Below are 14,190 nucleotides of genomic sequence, written 5' to 3' on the forward strand. Positions count from 1 at the left end.
CTTTGGGAGGCCGAGGCGGGTGGATCACGAGGTCGAGAGATCGAGACCATCCTGGTCAACAAGGTGAAACCCCGTCTCTACTAAAAATACAAAAAGTTAGCTGGGCATAGTGGTGCATGCCTGTAATCCCAGCTACTTAGGAGGCTGAGGCAGGAGAATTGCCTGAGCCCAGGAGGCGGAGGTTGCGGTGAGCCGAGATCGTGCCATTGCACTCCAGCCTGGGTAACAAGAGCGAAACTCCGTCTCAAAAAAAAAAAAAAAATTAGGCCGAGTGCAGTGGTTCACACCTGTAATTCCTAGAAGTTTGGGAGGCCAAGGTAAGAGGATCACTTGAGGCTAGGAGTTTAAGACCAGCCTGGGCAACACAGTGAGATCCCCATCTCTAAAAAAAGAAAGAGGGCCAGGTGCAGTGGCTCACGACTGTAATCTTAGCACTTGGGGAGGCCTAGGCAAGCAGATCACCTGAGCTCAGGAGTTTGAGACCAGCCTAACCAAAATGGCAAAATCCCACCTCTATCAAAATTACAAAAAATTAGCCAGGCATGGTGGTGAGCTCCTGTGGTCCCAGCTACTCAGGAGGCTGAGGTGGAAGGATCCCCTGAGCCTGGGAGGCTGAGGTTGCACTGAGCCATGATCACCCTACTGCAACCCAGCCTGGGCGAGATCACATCTCAAAAAAAAAAAAAATTAAAAAAAAAAAAAAAAAAAAGCCAGGTGCAGTGGTTCACATCTGTAATCCCAGCACTTTTGGAGGCCAAGGAGGGCAGATCACCTAAGGTCGGGAGTTCAAGACCAGCCTGACCAACATGGAGAAACCCTATCTCCACTAAAAACATGCAATCAGCAGGCGTGGTGGTACCTTCCTGCAATTCCAGCTACTTGGTAGGCTGAGGCAGGAGAATCACTTGAACTTGGGAGGAGAAGGTTGTGGTGAGCCGAAATCATGCAATTGCGCTCCAGCCTGGGCAACAAGAGCAAAACTCCATCTCAACAAAAAAAAAAAAAAAAAAAAGGAAAAATTACTGATAATGGTAAAATATGGCATCATATGGCATCATATGGCCTTTGACATGATGTATTGAGGATATTAACATCATCCATTACTCCTGCCAAAAAAGCACAACCTGAATCTAATCATTAGGAAAGAGTCAGAAAAAGCCAACTTGAGGAACACTACAAAACTGGCCTGTATTCTTCAAAAATTGTCAATGTCATAAGACTGTAGAGAAAGTCTAAGCAACAGTTCCAGACTATAGGATACTAAAGAAAGAGGTCAACTAAGTTCAATGTGTGAGCCTAATTAGATTCTGGATGGACAATGGAGAACTGTGTTTCCTTTTTCTTTCTTTTTTTTTGAGACGGAGTTTCACCCTTGTCTCTCAGGCTGGAGTGCAATGGCACAATCTCAGCTGACTGCAACCTCCGCCTTCTGGGTTAAAGCAATTCTCCTGCCTCAGCCTCCCAAGTAGCTGGGATTACTCACAGGTATCCGCCACCATGCCAGGTTAATTTTTTGTATTTTTAGTAGAGACAGGGTTTCACCATGTTGGCCAGGCTGGTCTTGAACTCCTGACCTCAGGTGATCCACCCGCCTCAGCCTCCCAAAGTGCTGGGATTACAAGTGTGAGCCACTGCACCCGACCTTCTTGTTTTTAAAATAGAGACGGAGGTCTCATTCTATTGCCCAGGCTGTAGTGCACTGGCATGATCATAGCTCACTGCAGCCTCAAACTGCTGGGCCCAAGACATCCTCCTGCCTTAGCCTCTCCCATAGGTGAGGCTATAGGCACACACCACCATACTCAGCTAATTTTTTATTTTTTAATTTTTTGTAGAGACAGGGTGTCTCTCTGTTGCTCAGGCTGGTCTTGAACTCCTGGCCTCAAATGATCCTTCTGCATAGGCCTCCTAAATTGTGAGGATTACAGACGTGAGCCACCATGCCCAGCTGATTGTATTTCTATAAAATACATTATTTGGGACAAATGAAAAATCTGAAAATCAACTGTATATCAGATAAGAGTTAATCAATGTTAAATGTCCTGAATTTGATAATTATGCTTATATAATTACACTGCATTATGTAAGACAATTTCTTTATCCTTAGGAGAAATATTTAGAGGTAAATGGTCATGATATTCAAACTTACTCTTAAAGCATTCAGTGAAAATAGTAATAATTAAATATATATTAGGCTGAACTACACTAAGTCATTAATATTCCACCAGTTTTGACCTACAAAAATAAAAACTTCATATAGCATAATCTAAAATACAGAAAAAGAGTGATAAGCAAACACAATAAATGTTAACAACTGACAAGTGTGGGTGAAAGGCATATAGAATCTTATAACTTCTCTGAAAGTTTAAAATATTTCCAAAACAAAAAGTTTTTTAAAAGTCACATAAAGGTAACTGTTGACATCAACAGGCTGAGAATAAATATATAGCATGAAAGTCTGGGTGCAGTGGCTCATGCCTATAATCCCAGCCAAGGCAGGAGAATCACTTGAGTCCAGGAGTTCAAGACCAGCTTGGGCAAAATGGCGAAACCAGACTCTACAAAAAATACAAAAAATTAGCCAGGCATGGTGGTACACCATACACTTGTAGTCCCAGCAACAGGAAGCTGAGCTGAGGAAGTTGAGGCTACAGCGAGCTCTGATTGTGCCACTGCAGTCTAGCCTAGGCAACAGAGAGCCTGTCTCAAAAACAAGCAACACGCATACACACAAACAATAAACAGTGACCACAGTTACTTAAATTTCAGTCAGCTGTCTACCACTGCCCACTTTCATACATATCCACCAAATCTAAGTCAATAATCTATTGCTTTTCCCTAAGGAAAAAAAAATAATAATAATCTCCAGACTTAGAAACTTACTTTCTGACACAGAGCTGAGGGCTAAAGTGGTTTCGGAGGCAATGACGACTAACGTGTCTGCAAGACAAGAGAATCAAAATCAATATACATTTAGAGATCAACTTTAGTATATCAACTTCTATTTTTGTACTATATTAGACTTAGGGGTGAAGGGATGGATTAAAAATAAGATAAAAACAATGACAGTACAGTGTCCTTGGTATCATTTTCCAGTTGAAAAGCTACAACTCTAAGTAACTTGAAAATAATCAGAACTATTACCTAAAAATGCAAAATAAAGTTTGTCTTTTGTTTTTGAGATGGAGTCCCGCTCTGTCACCAGGCTGGAGTGCAATGGTGCAATCTCAGCTCACTGCAACCTCCACCTCCTGAGTTCAAGGGATTCTCCTGCCTCAGCCTCCCAAGTAGCTGGGATTACAGGCCCGTGCCACCATGCCTGGCTAATTTTTGTATTTTTAGTAGAGACAGGGTTTCACCATGTTGGCCAGGATGGTCTTGATCTCCTAATCTGGTGATCCACCCGCCTCAGCCTCCCAAAGTGCTGGGGACCACCGTGCCTGGCTGCAAAATAACGTTTTAATCAAACACAAATAATACAAGGTAAAAGAATAAGAATAATCAGAGTTGGAAATGTTCAACAGAGAAATAGAGATTTTTTTAAAAGCTAGGTCTTCTAGGAGGTGAGGTATGAGAGACAGGGTTAACAAAACAAAACAAAAACAGAATAATCCCACCGGTAACTGCAAGCATATAGCTTAGCTTTAACAGAAACCTGTTACAAATGGATGAATTTAAAAGGTTGGGCCAGGTGTGGTGGCTCATGCCTATAATCCTAGCCTTTGGGAGGTCGAGGCCAGTGGACTACTTGAGCCTAGGAGTTCAATACCAGCCTGGACAACGTGGTAAAACTCCATCTCTACAAAAAATATGAAAATTAGCTGGGTGTGGTAGTACATGCCCAGAGTCCCAGCTACTCCGGAGGCTGAGATGGGAGTATCACTCGAGCCTGGGAGGCAGAGGTTGCAATGAGCCAAGATCGCACCACTGCATTCCAGACTGGGTGACAGGGCTAGACCTTGTCTTAAAAAAAAAAAAAAAAAAAAGGTTGAAGACTGCAAGGGGTTTGTGGATAGAGCATCCTAAATATTAAACTAGGTCATTTCAGAAACTAACATCAATCAAGCTCCAGATAACCTGAGCGAAGATTTCAAGTCAAAAGTCTTTCATTGGATTGCAAATCCACATGAGAAATAAAAATAAAAATAAAAAGGCAAAAAGTCTTTCATGTAATTATAATAATGTGCAAAAAACTGGGAATGAAAAAAATTTTTTTACTGATCCCATGAAAGTCCTCTACTTAAAAGTTGCTATTTTCGAAATGTATACATCAGTGCCAGAATTGCTTTTCAAGTCAAAAACTAAGATGTGACCAGGCACTCTATCTAAGGAGAATTTAACTGATCCAAAGTTTACACAGTATAGGTTTTGCACCCCTACTCTGGAAAATTCAAAATCTGAAACCTCCATAACCCAAAACTTTTTGGGTGCTTGACATGATGCTCAAAAGAAATGCTCACTGGAGCATTTTGGATTTCAGGTTAGTGATACTAAACCAATAAGTATAATGCAAATATTACAAAATCTGAAAAAAATCCAAAATCCTAAATACTTCTGGTCCCCAGCTTTTCAGAAAAGGCATGTTTATCGTGTATTATGAAAAACACATGACCATTACACCCTTCAGTCACATCATTATATCAAATCTTTCCAAAAGCATTTAATAAGGTGAATACAGTGAATTTCTGGGACTAAAACTTAAAAATACAATGATTCTACAAGTTTATTGCATATTCAATATGTGTAAGGCACTAGGAGGATACAAGATCTCACAAAGATCTAATGATCTTCTGAAAAAGCTCATGATGTCCCTCACACCACTGATATTAAATGTACAAACTTTTCAAAAGCTGTATGCTTCCCATTAGTACACTAGAAGGGCTTACTATTTGAAGGAAAAAAAAATCTAACCAACACTTCCTTCTTCAGCTCTTCCCTCTTTCCAGCTTTGAAGGAAAGAGGTGAATACAGACATTGTATACCCAAGGCTCCCAGAAAGAAGTGGGAACAAATCTCTTTCAATCAATTGAATTGTGACTCTGAAGTTGCAGGGCACGCATTCCTCACACCAGGCTAGGCCCAGTCACTCAGCTACCCAGCAAGAGTTTGCAGATGTGGGTTGGAATCTATGGCGTGCCCTCTCTGTCTAGTGCTATTGTTTCCCAGACAAATATCAATGTAAACTTTCTACAAGGCCCTCACAGAAACTAGCTGCACAAATGCCATAACCTTATTTGAAATATGACAAAAGTAGTTATCTGTCCTTCTCGTTCATGTGAAAACAGAACTCTGTATTTTTAATTGACAAACCAGAACTTAGATTGTCTAGTTATTGTTGCCCCCTCCTAAATGCATTATACATGTCTCTCCAAAATGTGATCACTGCTCAAATCATTTTTGAAACTCTTCTCTGAATTGGGGCAGCAAAAGTAACGTAAAAATAACATTAGAAAGTAAAAAATCAAGACTGAAATCTCAGAATAAGTTGTATAACTTCAGTGAGTCATTGAGCTTCAGCATTTTCATTTATAAAATGGGACTGATAATACCTACCTTATTGGTTGCTGAGTGTACTGCACAAGAAAACATACAGGAAAGCATTGTCTAAACCACAAAACACCACATATATATGTAATATATTATCACTGATCTCCCCACGGTCTTTAGAATTTGCATCACATTCTCTTTAAAACCCTCAGTGGTAACAAGAATATCATCTACTGAAAATATATTTGATTTCTGGGAAAAAATAAAAGTTATTCAAAGTCAAGTCTATGTGTTCAAACTGAATTATAACAAATTTAGTCCAAAACAAGATGTGACTATAATATAATGAGTTTCTCTTCTTATAGTCATATATTATATGACTTTTGCCCAGGCTGGACTATAGTGGTGTGATCTTGGCTCACTGCAATCTCTGCTGCCTGGGTTCAAGCAATTCTCCTGCCTCAACCTCCTGAGTAGCTGGGAATACAGGTGCCCACCACCACGCCGGGCTAATTTTTATATTTTTAGCAGAGTTAAATTAATATATAAAGTTAATATATAACCTTGAATGACATGATGAATAATAATTTATATACAAAGGTTCTGGTTAATGATTATTACCACTCCACTATCAAGCTATAACCTAAGTCATTCTTGATTTCTTTTCTCTCGCCCCATATATATGCATGGAATCATCCAACCTTACCATTAACGTCTAGGAAACTTCATTCCAATCCATTGCTATAATCTATATCCTCTTCATTTCTCACCAGGACTGTAACACGAGCTCCTGAACTGATCTCCCTAGCACCAATCTCTTACATATGATTCAATACCAAAGTAAATAAAATAACATGGTTTCATCATTCTTCCGCCTAAAAGTCTTTAACAGTTAATTTCTCACTGCTTACAGTATAAGATCCAAACTGTGGGCAAACAGTGTACTTTACAATGTGGCCCTATCCAACTCTAGACCTAAACTCCCACAAATCCCTTTGAATCCCCTCTAATTCTGCCACACTGAACATTACACATCATGTCCAGATACAGCAAACCCTCTTTTGACCACATGCCTTTGTTCATGCTGTTCTCTGACTATAGCCTCCCTCAGAGCCTGTTAAAATTCATCCTTCAAAACCCCTAAGCGCCAGCACAGTAGCTCACGCCTGTAATCCCAGCACTATGGGAGGCCAAGGTGGGTGGATCATTTGAGGTCAGGATATCAAGACCAGCCTGGCCAACATGGTGAAACCATGTTTCTACTAAAAGTACAAAAATTAGCTGGGCATAGTGGCACGCACCTGTAATCCCAGCTACCCAGGTGGCTGAGGTAGAAGAATCTCTTGAACCCAGGAGGCAGAGGTTGCAGTGAGCCAAGACTGTACCACTGCACTCCAGCCTGGGTGACAGACCAAGACTCAGTCTCAAAAAAAAAAACAAAAAATTAAAAATTAAAAAAAAAACAATTCCTGGATAGCAAGATCACCACTTCTTTAGCCTTACTTGCTGTATCTACCATGCTCTCACACTTGTTCATATCTATTAATATTTCTTACATTGTTTAATAATTAATCTATTTATCTCCCTGCTAGACTTTGAGCTCAAGGACAGGACTGGAATAGTTTGGATGCATAGTACTTTTTTTTTTTTTTTTTTTGAGACAGAGTTTTGCTCCTGTTGCCCAGACTGGAGTACAATGGCACAACATCGGCTCACCCCAACCTCCACCTCCGGGGTTCAAGTGATTCTCCTGCCTCAGCCTCCCGAGTAGCTGGTATTACAGGCATGCACCATGCCCAACTAATTTTGTATTTTTAATAGAGACGGGGTTCTCCATGTTGGTCAGGCTGGTCTCAATTCAAGGTCAGGCCTTGGATTCAAACAGTACTTATAATAATGTAATAATGTCTGACACATAGAAGAAGCTAAAGAGAAAAGTTTGTGAATGAATGTGCTTATTTTAAAAAGCAGTCCATAAATTGAGAGTTAAACCTTAATATTTAGGGGCATTTCACACACAGTATTTAATACAATTAGATAGTTAAAGACTCTTGGTGACTTTGTGCTTAAGGAGCATGAACATTGTTAGACGGAAGCCTAGCTATCCTTAGCTTAGTTCTCTGACTCCTTGGCTTTGGCAAGTCATTCCTTGACTGATTGCCAATGGTTTGTGTTACTTGGCTGGTTGTTCATCTCTGGCTGATCCCTGAACTGTTTAGGGAATATACAAAATATACAGCATATATTCAAAAACCATGACAATACAATACTCTGATAACTAATAATTAGACAAGCATTAAACATATTCATATGGGGGGGAAGGGGAAAAATTGGTAAAGGATACAAAATTTCAGTTAGACAGGAGGAATAAGTTCAAGAGATCTATTATACAACTACATAGTACTATTATCAAGTTATTAGATTATTGTTAATCATAGTTAATAACAAGGCATTGTATACTTGAAAATCACTAAGAATAGCCGGGCTTGGTGGCTCATGCCTGTAATCCCAGCACTTTGGGAGTCTGAGGCAGGTGGATCACGAGGTCAAGAGATCAAGACCATCCCGGTCAACATGTGAAACCCCGTCTCTAACTAAAAATACAAAAAATTAGCTGGGCATGGTGGCGCATGTCTGTAATCCCAGCTACTCAGGAGGCTGAGGCAGGAGAATTGCCTGAACCCAGGAGGCGGAGGTTGCGGTGAGCCGAGATCACGCCATTGCACTTCAGCCTGGGTAACAAGCGCAAAACTCCGTCTCAAAAAAGAAAAAAAGGGGGGGGACAGGCGCGGTGGCTCAAGCCTATAATCCCAGCACTTTGGGAGGCTGAGGCGGGTGGATCACGAGGTCAAGAGATCGAGACCATCCTGGTCAGCATGGTGAAACCCCATCTCTACTAAAAATACAAAAAATTAGCTGGGCATGGTGGCGCGTGCCTGTGATCCCAGCTACTACGGAGGCTGAGGCAGGAGAATTGCCTGAACCCAGGAGGCGGAGGTTGCGGTGAGCCGAGATCGTGCCATTGCACTCCAGCCTGGGTAACAAGCAAAACTCCGTCTCCAAAAAAAAAAAAGAAAATCACTAAGAATAAATTTCAAGTGTTCTCCCCACAAAGATGTAATACGTATGTTAATAGCTCCATTTAGCATACACGATTTTTCAAAACATGTTTTACACCATATACACAATTTTCATCTGCCAATTAGAAGTACATAAATAAAAAAAAATTTAAGTTTAACCAAAAATAAAAATAAAGGCCAGGCACAGTGGCCCATGCCTGTAATCCCAGCACTTTGGGAGGCCAAGGCAGACGGATCACAAGGTCAGGAGTCCAGTCTGGCCAAGATGGTGAAACCCAGTCTCTACTAAAAATACAAAAATTAGCCAGGCGTGGTAGCAGGCACCCATATTCCCATCTACTTGCGAGGCTAAGACAGGAGAATCACTTGAACTGGGGTGGCAGAGGTTGCAGTGAGCTGAGATCGCACCTCTGCACTTCAGCCTAGGCAACAGAGCGAGACTCCATCACAAAAAAAATAAAAATAAAAATAAAAATAACAAAAAAGAAGACCCCCCCCAAAAAAAAAAGTTTAACCAATATTTCTCTTAAGTGGGACCAAGTCATTGCCATTGTCAACACAAATGAGGAAACCACAATCACAGAATCAATGATCTTGACTTGTCTAAAATAAATGTAGAACTAGAAGCCAGCTCCTAGGATTTCTCAGAAGGTATTTTCTTTTGAGGTTAAATCAGAACATTATGAACCGTTCCAGATCCCTCTGGTAAAATGGAATTAGATTGGAAACTTCTATCAAGAAAAAAAAATGTAATTCCTCATTTCTCCTTCTAAAAAAAAAAAAAAGCCCTTATGAGAAATAGAGGTGTCCTTCCCATGAGAGCTTCAGATTGCCACTAATGAAAAATACATCTTTCTTGGCATTGAATCCTAGTATGGACAGTGCTATACAACTCAAATGATACTGTATGGATACACTTAATGAGTATAATGATCCTCTGCCTGTAAATACTAATCCCAAAACTCCTATAATGAACTGTTTGGGACCAATATGATCATTTCAAACTAAATGTTAATTCTACCAAAAGCCCCTATCAAAATACATCAGAGAATTCAAAACCATTCAATTATGGTCAAACCATCTGGAATAAAGGAGGCAGCACTAGCAAAACAAGCCTTGGCATACCTTAGAAAGAAGACACATATGGAGATGAAAAACGGAGAAAATGAAGGATTAAGATAACCCTGATTTCAACTCCAAGAGGAATCATTTTGTCACTGAAAAAAAAACTAAACAAAGTCCCTCTATTTTTAAACTGTGTGACTGAAGTGGAAAGAGAAATGAGAACACATTTGGGGAAATCAGGGATTGAAATCTCAATAGCACTGAAGCTAACTTTCCACAACAAATAATTTCCAAAAATAGGGCTGGCACAAAACTGTACTGGCATTTGTACCAGGAGCGTCTAAAGGCTCTAGTCTAGTCGCTTTGAGTAGAGAGGCTGAGTAGAGAATGAGACCTATACAGCAGAAAGTTTAGAATGAAAGAAAATCTAGGGTATTTCTCTGGACAACTAATTCATATTTTAGAGAAAAACTGGGACACTCACTTTCTCTCGCAAATAAAAAGATGAACTAAAAATGAATTCCCTGTACTGCTTTGGGGCAGCAGAGGACCGCCCTGGGTGCTAATGCCAATCGCCACCCTAGTAGGGGTCCAGGCACCCTTTGCCAGCGGCCCGCTGGGAACGCTGACAGTGCCACTCACTGCCGGGAGCAGCCAGTGTTTGAAGGCATTAGACGCAAAAGCAAAATACACCCAGAACTCTCTCTCCGAAGCTAAACGTCTAAACACGCTCTCGAAATCGTAGGACCCGTGGGTGGCTGACCTCAACGTTATTTTCTCAGAGCTCGGCTCTGGGTGCAGGCACGAGTGCAATTTGCGGAAGAAGTACTAGAGGAGGTGGAGAAAACAGAAGGGGCGAGAGCCGCGCGCCCCTCGATAGGGAGTCAGTGACCCCGAAGCCCTACGGAGCGCACTGGAGCTGCTGGCGGGGGGGACTGGAAAACGGGTCTCTAGGATTCCCGAGCGTTTGGCCTCCACACCCATGGGTCCTCTCCCCGCCCAGGCACAGGGTAAACACTTGTCAGCAAAACGTGAGGGACCAGTTCAGGTCTCCGGAGGGCCGCAGCCACCAACTCCCAGCCCCACACGAAAAGTCACCTCAGCAAGAACGCCGCCATCTCGGGTTCCGGTCTGGACGGAAGTGACGTCAGGCGGCCCCGCCGGGTGGAGGCGCGCGAGCCGGGGTTGGGATGTCAGGTGACTCGAGTCTCTTTAAAAGACTGCGGAGCTTCTCAACTCCTCACTCCCCAGATGGTTTGCTGGTTGTTTTCTGGTTCTTTGGTCTCCTCCCCCGCCTCCTTCCGCTCACTTCCACCGGAATTTGCCAGGATTTCGGCAGAAACACCGCTGGCTCAAAAATCTGCAGTCTGTGTTGCACCTGCGTGCATATTCATTTTGTATCCCACTCCCGAACAGCGAACGGCGGACTTGTTTAGAGCCTTCCTTAAAGGCTTAGCGGTGTGTTGTACTCCCTCTCCCTCCTAGGTCGGCCTAAAAACGTCGTGGTTGGCCGGTTCAGACACCCAAGAAAAAAGATACTTTGGGCTCCCTCCTGTTCTAATGTGAAGCTTTAACCAGAAAGATACATAAATGGTGATCTAAGCTGGGGAGTGTGTAAAGGGGTCTCGAGAGGACCTTGCGGACCACCATTCCCACGAACGACGAGCCTCGTCTAACCGTCTGGATCAGACCCCACAATTCCTGGGTTTGAGCTGCCACATGAACCAGGCGCCCACTAGCCGAGGACAATGCTCTCTTGTTCCTTGTTTCAGTGCTATGTGGGTGACACCCACGGTTAGAAGAACCTGGAGTGAGGGGGAGAACACGCTTTGATTTATGTATATATAGGAACCCAAGCCCCAAGCACAGGAATCAACTGACGACCACTCAAGACTGAAGAAAGAAGAAGAGCAAGTGAGAAAGGAAGGGAACAGAGTGCAAAAGTTCTTGAGTGGTTTGTGGGGAGTAGGGTGGAGAAGAGTAAAAAGGACAGCCCAGAGCAAAAATTTTTAGTTTTATTACTACAAAAAACATAATTATATTAATATTCAGATCTTATGTGCATTTAGCATCCCTGCACTTCAGGATTTAAATAGCACAAATTAACTTATTTCTGCATCAAATGAATAATACTATTTTGCATTTCTATAATGCTTGACAAAGAAAGCACATTCATACGCTTTAGGATTGGAAGAGATTCGCTAATCCAAGCTGGGATCTCCTCTGCAACACCCTGACAGCTGATTTTCAAGACTCTGCTCCCACACATTTAATGATGGGTACCTCAAAAAACAAGTTTTATTTAGTGAACAACTTACTCATTAGAAAGACATTTAAATACAGCTTTGTGCTGTTGAACTTCCAGTCATTGATCCTACCTTCAGCTCTCTGGAGCTTCACATTAACCCAGGGGATGCCTCTTTCACTCAGCTCTATTTTTTTTTTTTTTTTTTTTTTTTTTTTTGAGACAGTGTCTCACACTGTCAATCAGGCTGGAGTGCAATGGCACAATCTCGGCTCACTGCAACCTCTGCCTCCCAGGTTCAAGCGATTCTCATGCCTCAGCCTCCCGAGTAGCTGGGATTACAGCCACGCACCACCGTGCCAGGCTGATTTTCTGTATTTTTAGTGGAGATGGAGTTTCACCATGTTGGCCAGGCTGGTATCAAACTCCTGACCTCAAATGATCTGCCCGCCTCAGGCTCCCAAAGTGCTGGGATTATAAGTGTGAGCCACTGCTCCCAGCCCAATAGGCTCTTTAAATATTAATAATTTCATTTAGCATGTAGGTATGGACTTTTCTTCAGTCTGTGAAAAGTTCCATAGGGGGTTCAAAGCTACAGACGTTTATATTGTCCCTAAGAAGGCTATAGCCTTAGCAGGATCAATAAAGAAATGCAACAAAGAAAGTAGCAACAGCCCCTTGAAAACAGTGTAGATAAAAGGGGTGATTAGTGTTAGGGTCACAGCAAGGCAAGCCCATAGACCTCCTCCCTGTTCTCACATGCTAAGCCAAGCTCATAACAAAAATAGCCTCAAGCCTTGTATACAGGGCACCTGGGTTCCAGGATGTGGTCGCACCAGCTCTCAAACCCAGATGTTAACGCGGTTAAGCAGAATGTCAGCCCCTGAGAACCAAGATGCAGTTTTTCTTAGAATAGCACCCCACTATCTGCAAACCCCCTATATAACCCACATAGTCTGTAAGCCGGACTGCTGCCTTCACTGCCTGTGGTAAGGCAGCAGCCTGGCAGGTTGAAATAAACTTGCTAAACCTGACCCTGCATCTGCCTCTCCATCCTTTTGGTCAGCCTTACAGTTAGATAAGGAGAAAATGATTACTTACAGTTGGGAGGTGGAGTTAGGTGGAAATTTTGGAGGGAGAGAGTTTTGGGTTTTTGTGTTGTTGATGTTTACAGTACTTTTGAATTGCTGTTTTATAGAAATCTTGACTACAACATCCTGTAAATATTTGTCAATGATGATAATTTTGCCTTTAGACTTCATAAACAATCCCATATTTAGAATTCCACAACCCAAATCTAATACTAATGACTAAACCCACCAGGACTGTGGCCTAATGAGATCCCAGGAAGGTACCAGGACACAGTTCCTTTACATGGGCGGGTCTGCAGTGGTCTCACAGCGGGAATAACAATGACCACCCCACTCAAATTAACCTCTAGAGGTCAGGCACAGTGACTCACACCTGTAATCCCAGTACTTAGGGAAGCCAAGGCAGGAGGATCACTTGCATACAGCAGTTCAAGACCAACCTGAGCAACATAGTGAGAACCCCGTCTGCAAAAAAAAATTGAAAAATTAGCTGGGTGTGGTGGAACCTGCCTGTAGCTCAGCTCATCTGGAGGCCGAAACAGGAAGATCCCTTGAGCCAGACAGATTGAGGCTGCAGTGAGCAATGATCACACCACTGCACTACAGCCTGGGCCACAGAGCAAGACCTTGTCTCTGAAAAAAAAAATTTTTTTTAACTAGCTGGACGTGGTGACATGCTCCTGTAGTGGTCCCCAGCTACTTGGAAAGCTGAGATAGGAGGATTGCTTGAGCCTCAGAGGTCAAGGCTGCAGTGAGCCGTTATGCCACTGCATTCCAGCCTGAGCAACAAAGCGAGACTGCCTCAAAAAAACAAATAAACCTCAGCTCTGGTCATGTAGACATGCCCATGGCTAACTCCACCCTAACACCAACCCCTTCAGATTCTCGTGATGTACCAAATTGAATTCACCCTCTTTCACCTGTCATTTAAGGCCTTTCACAGACTGGCTTTGACTTTCCTGTCTGGCCTTGTTTTTGACTATGCCACTTCAAGTTCCCCAAATCAAGTCAAAATTCCTGCCCTGAATATATCCAGCACATCACAAACCTACATAACACACACACACACACAAACACAAAACACACACACAACACTCTCTCTCTCTCTCTCTCTCTCTCTCTCTCTCTCTCTCTCTCTCTCTCGCCTCTTTGTCCTTGCTTTTGCTATTCCATCTTCTGGCAACATTACCTTCCTCCCTTTCCAAAATGGCAGTCATCCTTC

The 14,190-nt window shown here is 42.5% G+C and overlaps 1 protein-coding gene across 2 annotated transcripts in view; it reads right to left on the reverse strand.

Annotated features, from left to right (window-relative positions):
* The window catches only part of SDHC (succinate dehydrogenase complex subunit C), a 41,928-nt gene extending 31,088 nt beyond the window's left edge, over positions 1-10,840 (reverse strand). For both annotated transcript variants that reach the window (XM_003937993.4, XM_003937990.4), the window contains exons 1-2: positions 10,731-10,840; positions 2,884-2,940 (exon numbers count right to left, since the gene is read on the reverse strand). In XM_003937993.4, coding sequence (XP_003938042.1) covers positions 2,884-2,940; positions 10,731-10,750 — 77 coding nt within the window. In that variant the 5' untranslated portion in view covers positions 10,751-10,840. The remainder of the gene's footprint in view (positions 1-2,883; positions 2,941-10,730) is intronic.
* Between the last annotated feature and the right edge of the window lie 3,350 nt (positions 10,841-14,190).

Source organism: Saimiri boliviensis, chromosome 19, assembly GCF_048565385.1.
Source record: "Saimiri boliviensis isolate mSaiBol1 chromosome 19, mSaiBol1.pri, whole genome shotgun sequence".
In the NCBI taxonomy this organism is placed as follows: Eukaryota; Metazoa; Chordata; class Mammalia; order Primates; family Cebidae; genus Saimiri; species Saimiri boliviensis.